The sequence below is a fragment of the Arachis stenosperma genome, chromosome 1, assembly GCF_014773155.1.
Source record: "Arachis stenosperma cultivar V10309 chromosome 1, arast.V10309.gnm1.PFL2, whole genome shotgun sequence".
In the NCBI taxonomy this organism is placed as follows: domain Eukaryota; kingdom Viridiplantae; phylum Streptophyta; class Magnoliopsida; order Fabales; family Fabaceae; genus Arachis; species Arachis stenosperma.
The window spans coordinates 27690453-27701232 of NC_080377.1; the positions used below are offsets into that span (position 1 = coordinate 27690453).

At 34.7% G+C, this 10780-nt stretch overlaps 1 protein-coding gene across 1 annotated transcript; it reads left to right on the plus strand.

Annotated features, from left to right (window-relative positions):
- Positions 1 to 547: 547 nt before the first annotated feature.
- Positions 548 to 10780, plus strand: LOC130967628 (peptidyl-prolyl cis-trans isomerase PASTICCINO1). The gene is made up of 22 exons (XM_057892576.1): positions 548 to 860; positions 1669 to 1738; positions 2005 to 2151; positions 2235 to 2319; positions 2414 to 2483; positions 2890 to 2987; positions 3271 to 3393; positions 4033 to 4065; positions 4904 to 4962; positions 5059 to 5143; positions 5471 to 5629; positions 6132 to 6189; positions 6450 to 6598; positions 6777 to 6874; positions 6984 to 7053; positions 7361 to 7420; positions 7993 to 8049; positions 9126 to 9194; positions 9296 to 9373; positions 9756 to 9857; positions 9940 to 10011; positions 10204 to 10780. Exons 3-22 carry the CDS (start codon positions 2075 to 2077, stop codon positions 10471 to 10473), a joined length of 1872 nt encoding a protein of 623 aa, XP_057748559.1. The 5' UTR covers positions 548 to 860; positions 1669 to 1738; positions 2005 to 2074; the 3' UTR covers positions 10474 to 10780.

Consider the following 10780-nt stretch of genomic DNA (forward strand, 5'->3'; position numbering starts at 1 on the left):
TTTTTTTATTTTATATTTATTTTCTCTTCTTTATTTATTTATTTCACAACATTGGCTAATTTTAGCTTTTGTTTTCCCAAGTGAAGGATAAGAGCAAAAGAAGTATATTGCTCAATTGGCTAGATATTCATATTAGTATCATTTATTCATTTAATAATTAAAAAAAATCAACCAATTATACTTTTAATGACATAATTTTCCTATTCTCATTTAAAAATTTTGGGTCTAGTCTCATTTCTAACTTTAAACAAAAAAAAGAAATAATAACAAAAGAAAACCAGCCTTCAAAAGTCAAAACCATAGTTAAAAAACTGGGAGTGACCCATATGGTCGAACTGAAAAAACAAAAACCAGCGACCCGATTCTAAATCGATCTGGTCTGGATGTTGGACTTGATACGAACAAACCCGGTGAGAACCGGTTTGATTCGGTCGAGTTATGTAAAACTGGTGAACTAGAAGGTTGAGAAACCCAGACCAGTTAAAAAAAAACCCTAACCCAAAACGACGTGGTTTGATTTTTTGTGACAAAACGAGAAAGAAATCCTAGCCACTTCCCAACCCACCCACCACCCACCCAGCTCTCTCTCTCTCTCTCTCGCGTGTCGCCGCGCCTCCGCCGGTGAGTCCTCGAGCTGTGCTTCCTGCAGCCGTGCAGCGTGTCGTCGTCGTCCGCCATCACTGCACCCAACGCCTGGTGTGCTCCAGTGCTCGCGTCTTGCCTCTCTTCCTACAGCTGTGCTTCCTGGTGAGTGCTCGCGTCTCGCTGCACCCCGCCTCCGTCCCTCCCTCGCCTCTCTTCCGTGGTTGTTGCTGCCTGAACTGCTGCTTGTCGTCCACCTTCTGCCTCTGCAACAACAAGTGAGCATTTATTTTTTTTTTTCAGGTTGATTAATTGATGTTATTGCTGTGAATTTTATTATTGATTGGTTTATGTGCTGATTAGAAGTAAATATGGCAGTGGTTGAATTGAAATGTTGAATTGGTTTTTTTGAATTGGTTTACGAATATGAATATGCAGGGGTTTGCTGATTATGAATATGGTTTAATTGTTGAATATGCAGCGGTTTTGTTAATTGTTGAATTGGTTTCGCCGATTATGAGTTTTGTTGATTGTTGATTGTTGCTGTAATGTTGCTGGTTTGTTTTGCTATTAGTTACTTGGTTGATGAATTTTTTTTTTTCTTTTATGGGATTTTAAGATGGCTTCATAAACACCATCATCCCAAGAACGTCATATGAAGATAGATATCCAGACTAATGTGGATCCTCTGGAGTGGAGTGAAAAAAAAATTGGATGGTGTTTAGTGTTAAATCTAACTTTATATTATGAATTTTTATTTTTGTTATGTCAAATTAAGATACTACTGTAGTAGTATTGGCTAATTTTGGCTAATTTTATGTCTATTTTCGTATTAGTTGTTTTTAGAATTTAAGACTTACTTGATGTTCAAATTTAGTGAAAACATGTATTTCAAAATTCAAATTTTAATTTTATGTTTTTGACTATTATATATTTTTATTTAAATAAAACTGGTTCAATTGGTTCAACTAGTGATCTATCGGTTGAACCAGAGACTCAGTGACTTAGTAGTTTGATCGGTTCAGTCAGTGGGTCAGTTCTGACAACTATGTTTGAAACCACCACCATAAACCTCTCGCACTGCAGATCTCACAGGAAGAAAGCTGTGACTCGACGGTTCTATCTGTTCCGAAAGGAAGAAAGCTCAGAAGTTGAGGTACCACTCTATGACTCTGTTTCTCTCTGATGATCTTAAACCCAGTTAATGTAAGAAGAAAAAATAATGTCAAACTAGCGCGTGGTTTGGTAACCAATTCCTCAACTAACAGCTACTCACCAATATATAAAAATAAAGGAAAAAAGTAAACAAATCATTCTGAGTTTCTTAACTGGAAAATATTTTCATGTGAGAAACATCAATAAATTGAGCACAATTCTGGAAATTGAGTCTCAATTTTGAACCTATTTGATTGTTGTTTGCAGTGGTAGCAGATAACTGGGAGCGGAAATCCTGTTTAGGAAATTCAACTGAATTTCGCTGTTGTCAGTGAATATGGCTGTGAATGAATTAGACACAGAACAAGACCTTGCACCATCAAAGAAGAAGCCACTTTCTGAGGATGAGAAGAGGTATATATCTTTGGTTCTTTTTGTTTTATTTGAAGTTTTGATAATGATTGCATTCCAAATGTTTTTGTTTTGGGAAAATAAAGGAAGAAGAAAATTGTGCCTGGGAGTTTGATGAAAGCAGTTGTGAGGCCTGGTGGTGGTGATTCTGGACCTTCAGATGGTGATCAGGTTATTTTTGTGATATGTGATATGCATTTTTCTAGTATATAATAGGTAAAATATAAATGCTTGTGCTAATCAATGTATATGTTTTCTATCTCAGGTTATTTATCATTCCACAGTTCGAACATTAGACGGAGTGCTTGTGGAGTCTACTAGGTCTGATTATGGAGGTGAGCTCATTTAATTTAAGTTGTTTCTTGCCTTATTAATGCCCATGATTAAATTGGTGAGTGTTAGCTATGGTGATTGGTGTGCATTTTGTTCCAAAAACTGATTGATTTAATCCTGTAATTGTGGTTACTAATTACGTGATTTGTCCTTTTTTGTTTAATAATTGAATTGGATGAGGTACTACTTCTTCGTAATCTCCTAGACATTTGTAAATCTTGACTTGCTTTCCATTGTTTGCTTGAAACTCGATATGCAAATTCATAATGGAAAGCACTTATATAGAACATTTTGGAAGTTGAATGTTCAAATATCTTAAATTAGGCTTTAAATGGCAATATATCTTTGATTATTTCCTGTTGAAGACATAGTTCCTAGGTTAGATAACTGTTTACATCATTGCAACAGGCAAGGGCACACCAATAAGACATGTTTTAGGCAAAAGCAAGATATTATTGGGCTTGCTGGAAGGAATCCCAACAATGTTGAAGGGTGAAGTGGCAATGGTAACATGCTAATTATTGAATGTTGTTGTCTTCCTGATCTAAATCGATGTGATTTACTTAGAAATAATAGGTTTGTTTCTGCTTTTCTACTTTTGTGTAGGGTTTGATATGAGGATTTAATGATATATATTTTACACACACAGTCTCAATTTCTGTCTTTATTAGGCAGAGATATTCTATTTTTATCATTTTTCTTATAATAAAATTTTCTTTAAACTGAAAAATTGCATAACTCTATTGGTTATTTTTTTTATTAACTAGATTGTGTAACCTATTCTTGCAGTTCAAGATGAAGCCTCAGATGCACTATGGTGAGGATGATTGTCCTATTTCTGCTCCTGATAGTTTTCCAAAGGAGGATGAACTTCACTTTGAAATTGAGCTGATAGAATTTTTCAAAGCCAAGGCAAGGATGTATGCTTTTGACTTCTTTTCACTTTCGTTCTCCATCTGTCATATCCTAGTGAATTTTGGTTTCTGCTTACTTTTTGCATATCTGAAGACTTCCAGTTGCTAATTGTGGTTCTTTTCTGATCACAAGATTATTATTCCCTCTTTGCTCAAATAAGTATCCACTTTTGAGTTTTCATGTGGATTAATAAAATGATTGCAATGTGTTGGAGTCAGAAAAGTTAAAAAGTAAGTTGCAAAAATTACCCTTGATAGCAATAATTACTCTATTTAATTATTTACTACTTTTATTCCCTCTCATCCATTAATTAGGGGTATGACTAGAAAAAAATATGGTAATTTTACATTAATTTACTAAACGGACACTTATTTGTGAAATAGTTTTTTTTTTTTTTTGAAAAAAAAGCTGGATACTTATTTGAGAATGGAGGGAATATTATTTTTTTATTGTCTATATTTTCAATAATATTGTAGTGTTTGTTAACTGTATTCATAAATATTCTTGCTGTGTTCCTCAGTAGTGCAGAACTGGTTTTCTGGTGTTTATGTGGCATTTATATTCCTTTTAGAATAACTACTTCTGGTATTTGACCTTTGTTCTAATTATATTTTGTGATTTTGTTTATATTTCCAGGTTGTTACTGATGATTTGGGAGTTGTGAAAAAGGTATAATTGGTTTGGATTCTTCATAGTTAACGAAAGTTTCTATATGTTTATGTGGTTTTGGATGACTGTAATAAGAAATGTGGTTGTTGAACCAAAGATAACCGAAAAAGATTTGCTTGTGTCTCAAACATGGGAGTCTACACTTCATATAAGTAGAAGGTTGCCACTCATCTGCTTGTGTCGTTATTGTCATATGCTAGTGTAAGATTACCATTGCAGCCAAATTAAACAGATAATATGGAGAATAGAGCAGAATATAGTGTATAGTGGTAGATAAATCTGAAGAATAGAGTAGATAGCAGAAGAAGATGGAATAGAAGCGGAGGGGATGAATGATATCATTGAGATATCATTCTTGCCTCAGTAAATGTATTGAGATATGCAGAAAAGGAAGATATAAGTAGCATTCGAGAGGCTACTACTCTCCTATGAGTTCTATCAAGCCTAATTTCCCAGATAAAAACCCCTTGAACTCTCTTCTCCTCTCTCTCTCTCTCTCTCTCTCTCTCTCTCTCTCTCTATAACAATATGATCATTCACCTTGTTCTCCTAAATCATGTGAGTGCAAAACAGCTAGCAATAAAATTATTTACTAATTTGACTGTTCCAGTTCAAGATAGAGTTCAATGCTGCTTGAAATTTCAGAGTTTGTAATTTTATACATATATTATATTTATAGTTAGTTTGTTTCTTATGTTAAATTCGTGGATTCAAAATTTTGTTAGGATGCAATCTGAAAAGGCACCCTCTTCTGATGAGAATTGTTCATTTTAAAATTTAAATCCATTATCTGAGTTACATTATACATTTCACCATACAACTATTTTTATTACTGCAGATTATTAATGAAGGTCAGGGTTGGGAATCTCCAAGAGAACCTTACGAAGTGAAGGCTTGGTAAAACTGATCTTTGTTTTCATTTTTGTATTGTCCTTCCCCACTTGTTTTAGGCTGTATGGAACTTTGTGATGATATTTTGTTTGGTCATACCAGGATTTCAGCAAAGACAGCTACAGGGAAATTGATTATGTCACATACAAAAGGAGAACCATACTTCTTTACATTTGGAAAATCAGAGGTGGTTAAATTAGATATCTTTACTTATGTATCTGTTATTTTCCTGTTAATTGTTTTGTCATGGAATACTTGTACTGCAATGAATCGGTCGCCTTTAATATGCCAAATATTTCTGTGATTTGATGAGTTCTGCTTAATATTTATTTTTCTTGATTCTGGTAGGCATTTTGTTCCCTTAAAGTTAATAACAGCAGTAGGCAGCAGGGGAAAAATAATACATTTCTTAGGCATTTTTGCATTAGAAATATCCTAGAAAAATGCTTGTTGACAATAATGTTGATTGCTACTCTTTTCAACTTGGCAATTACCCTACCTCTGTTGAAATCAGGTACCTAAAGGTCTTGAAATGGGAATAGGAACAATGACTCGGGAAGAGAAGGCTGTTATATATGTTACAAGTCAGTATTTAACTCAGTCTCCACTGATGCCTGTAATAGAAGATTACGATGAAGTGCAGTTTGAGGTGGAGCTCGTCCACTTTATTCAAGTGAGCAAGATCATTCTAACTATAAATCGTGATTTATTATTGAGCTTGTTGAGGAATGAAATCAAAATGTTTCAGCATTCTTCTTTAATTATCTAATTTTCTTTTTTAAGTGATACATTTATAGAACTTACTTTCTATTCTGCATTGTTGAGTCCCCATAACTGTTTCCTGATATGTATCTTGCATAGTCAGTATAACTTCGTATAATAGCCAAACAATTGTTGTATTGAAGTTGGAATTATATTCCTTGTTAACTGGAAAGCTCCTGGCCAGTAATCTTGATTGCTCTTAATCTAGGATGCACGAAATGGGTTAGTAACCTGTAATGTTATTGGTATGACCTTGGGTGTGGTATATTTGTGGTATTTCCCTAGGCAGTTTCGCTTGAAGCAAACTTATACTTTGTATTGATGCTAGTTGTGTTTGAAACATTTTATATTCTTTTCTCCCTGAGCAAGACATTGAAAAGATGTGAAATTTCTTGCTGGTGACATATCAACAGGTGAGGGACATGCTTGGAGATGGGCGCCTAATAAAGCGCCGCATTCGTGATGGCAAAGGTGCGAACTAAGAATTTAGTGTTAGTATTAGGACTTCATGTCTTATAATGGAAATACATAATAACAATTTTGTGGAACATGCCTTGCTGATTGTTGAGTCATACCAAAGATGGTTTTTTGCTATGAGTTCAATCCTCATTGTGTTTACATGAAAAACTAATTATGTTCTTGCATTTGCATAGCCTTTGTGCTAGTTCTTTTTTTTCTTTTTATTTTTTGGATGACTTATTATCATATTGCATTTTGTTTGTTACAAATAGGTGACTTCCCAATGGATTGCCCTCTTCATGACAGCCTACTTCGTGTACATTACAAGGGCACGATTGTCAATGAAGAAAATAGAGTATTCTACGATACAAGAGTTGATAATGATGGTGAGCCTTTGGAGTTCTGCTCTGGAGAAGGTCTGGTAAGTTGTGGCATAAATGAGCTAAAAGGCTCTTTGGATATTCATTTTCCATAGGTTTTTCTGTCTGGAAAATCCTTTTGTAGAAAGTCAATTAATAATGTCCCCTTTCTGTTATAAACCTTGGAAATTTCCTTTACATATGTTGTTGCACTGTAATCTCCTATTTCCTTTCTGTTAGGTGCCAGAAGGATTTGAAATGAGTGTTCGCCTGATGCTTCCTGGAGAGATAGCTCTTGTCTCATGCCCCCCTGACTATGCATATGATAAGTTTCCAAGGTTTGCGATTAAACTCTTTTAACATCAACCTTCAATTTATATTTCTTGAAGTATTCCACTGCATTGGCAATCAAAATATCTGAATTCCACATACTTCTTTCATGATCAGGCCAGCAAATGTCCCTGATGGCGCTCATATTCAATGGGAGATTGAACTTCTTGGTTTTGAAATGCCAAAGGTATGTTATCAATAACTTTAGTTAAATTCAAATTATTTAATGTAGTTGTATATTTACATCTAGCAATTATAAGACCTTCAATGCTCCAATGTAATGAAGGTGTCAATTGAACGTAGAAATTATAGATAAGGATGATAATTCAAATATCAAACTGCAGGTGATAAACAACAAACGGGGAGTTAAATCTCATCATCAAAGAATATAAAATTAGCTTTTTTCTATTTTGCAAATCTTTGATCCCTTGTTATTTCTATGTTACAAACTACACACCACTTCCTTCTGCATTATAATTTAATTCTCATTGCAGGACTGGACTGGATTGGACTTTAATAGTATAATGAATGAGGCTGAGAAGATCAGAAACACGGTATGCAAAAGATATGCACAATTTTCATCATTCAATCTTTAGCTTGTTATTGGTTATGACATGATGGTGCATGGCACAATTATCAGATATGCTTGTGCATGTCTTTTTTTCTGTATTTTGAGCAGCACTATATGGGGAAGGAACCAATTTACCACTTCTTGTGAAAGAAACCTGTAGTTTTATTTCTATTGTGTACATATGCATATTCACACTAATGGACAGATGACACTTTATCTATCAGTATCGTGCGATGAATTAGTGGTTTACTCTTACACTGAATTTATTCCAAAGTTGTGCTTTACTGTTGCACTGAATTTATGACTGATCTACCATCTGTTGGAAATCCCTGAATAGATAACTTTAGGTGTAATATTGTTCGATTTCTTGTTTCTTCAATTTGCTTTTAATTCTAATCTGTTCTATATAATTGTAGCTTCAATATGGTTTATTTGGTTGGTACATATTATTTATTTTCAACTTGTGCAATAATCCCTTACGTAGGCATAATAGAATGCAATGTATTTACCTTTGTTTTGAACAAAGAATTGAATGTCTCCTGCTGCCAATTTCAGGGTAACAGGCTATTCAAAGAAGGAAAATATGAACTTGCAAAGGCAAAGTATGAAAAGGTATATGTCCTCTTGTGATACCAAATCATATACAAGCAACAATAATTCACGTACAAAGCTCTTATTCACCTTCCTTAAATCTCTTTTTGCATTGATGTCAGAAGTTTTGGATTTAGCCAGATAAAAACTATGTATTTCCAGATATTTTGTCCTCATTGAGTAGGAATCTTAAATCTCAACAAACACATACTCAAAATTCCCACTTTTAGTTTATGATGTCGTGCATAGCAACCATCATTATGAATAATGTTCAGAATTAGTGGATCCATGGATGTCTTGTAGATCGGATAGTGAGAGAATAAAGAAAAGATAGATACTCCTATGTAAAAACAAACTTTGGACCATGTATTACTATTTCCATGGGAAACTGTAAGGCCTAGCAGTAGCAGCAGAATAAGAATAGAAGCTGTAGTATAGAATTATAGAAGAGAGTAGAAGAAAGAGCGGATAAGAAACAGAGGAGCTGGAAGATATCAAGGTGATACTCTGCCGGTGTCTGATGTATTCATTGAAGAACCAAGTATTGAAAGGAAGGAAACAAGGTAGCATTCAGGAGGCTATCACTCTCCTAAGGTCCTCCCCAGCCTAGATCCTTCTCCGTGTTGATTCCCTTCATCCCCCTTATATACACTGGCAATCCTGTCTCCTATAACAGAATTCATCCCTCACTTGTGCCCTCCCCACCAAATTCCGGCTGTCCTATTTGTGACCTCAGCTGGTCTCACTCTATTTGTAAATAAAAGGCAAAGGAGCTATTTTACCTCTCCCTTCTCTAACTAACTTAACTGCTTTTTCGTCATTATTGTTTTCTTTACTTGGGTACTTAACAGTGACAAACATCTATTTTTAGTTAGGCCTTTCTCTTGTGTCCGTAAAATGATGGGGTAAGTCTATATATACAAGGTCTATATCACATTCACCTCTTAAGTAGTATTTTTCTGTCATCAAGATATTGATGTTAAAACAGGATAAACAGTATGATCAATAACTATTTAACTGGTTTTTTGCTGTGTCAAAGTCTCACCCTACCATGATACCATTGAAACTCGCTAACATTATGTGGTTGTTGGTAACAGGTGCTACGAGAGTTTAATCATGTTAATCCACAAGATGATGAAGAAGGAAAAATATTTGCAGATACACGGGTAAGCGATCTTGTGTCTCTTTCCTTATTTTAATTTTTATTAATATTCTTAAGAAATGTAGACTAATTCTTTTTGTATATCTTTTTCACTCATGATTAAAGAATTTGTTACACCTTAATGTTGCTGCGTGCTATCTGAAAGTAGGAGAATGCAGAAAGTCCATTGAGACTTGCAACAAGGTATGCTTCATCTCTGCTGTCATGTATCTTCTCTTTATTTCATTTGGATCATTTTTATTACTTTGAATTTGAGGGTAAGCCTTTTGTTGGTAAAAGAAGTTATTAATTTTTAAGTAGATAATTGATGTTCCCTGTTGAGAGAGAATGAAAATATAAGAAACGTATGGGCTAATTACCAAGTAGGCACTCAGCACTGTTTTTTCTAATTAGCAAGTAGATCTTTATACTGTACTTGGCTTAGCATCTAAGATTTAGGGACTCCTTGGATCTTTATGAAACTCTTGTTTTTATTTTGTTTTCTTAAGTTGAACATAGCATTTGGCTTTATGGTCTGTATATTAAATAATGCCGCGTAATATGCTTTCTTCATTTAATGATGCAGGTTTTGGAAGCAAAGCCTGCACATGTCAAGGGTTTATATCGTCGTGGAATGGCCTACATGGCTAATGGAGATTTTGAAGAAGCAAGGAATGATTTCAAAATGGTACGGATCTTCATACTGTACTGGATTTAGAATCTAAGATGTAGTCTCATCCATTTCTAAACTCACTTATGCGCTATCTTAGATGATGAAAGTTGACAAGTCAGCTGAACCTGATGCAACTGCAGCTCTTTCGAAATTGAAGCAGAAGGAACAGGTCGGTTTGAAAGCAGTTATTATCTTCTAATATTGAACTGAATTTGACTATAAATTGGCCTTGTTTTGGTTCAATTATTTCCTGCTCCACCACAAACTTTAACTGTTTGAAATAATTAATCTATGAACTGGAGCCATGCCTGTTTGATCTTTGGTTTGGTTTGACCTTATTCTTATATCATTTCACATGCAGGAAGTTGAGAGGAAAGCTCGGAAACAATTTAAAGGGCTTTTCGACAAGAAGCCTGGAGAGATTTCAGAAGTCAAAGCTGATGAAGATGGAAATCCAAGTACAAGTGAAAACCAGGACAGTGAAGAACACAGTGACGCTGATGGAACAAATTCAGAGGATTCTCATGAAGCTGCACCTGACGCACGTCCAAGGAGTTGGATCTCTCTCTTTTGGCCTACTGGCAAAAGAATTTTTGAGTCTCTTGGTCTGCAAAGATGTACCATACTGTGATTTAACTTAAAAACATGAGATTTTAGCCATAACACAAATTCTTAATGGAGATATTTTAGGTCCACTCTATCACACTGGCTTTTAGAGAATAGAGAATGATGTTAATGTAATTGATGAGGTTACAAAGGCTGAATTCATAAGCCACAGGGGCAGTTGGGCACCTATCCCTTAATTAAAGGAGGAAATAGCATCCTGCCTTCCTCTTTAACTAGAGATTTGGGAAAATAAATTATAGATATTAACAGCCTAAGGAAAGATTTTTTCCTAAACTGTACAATTAAGAGTTTGTTGACTTGATTGTGAATTA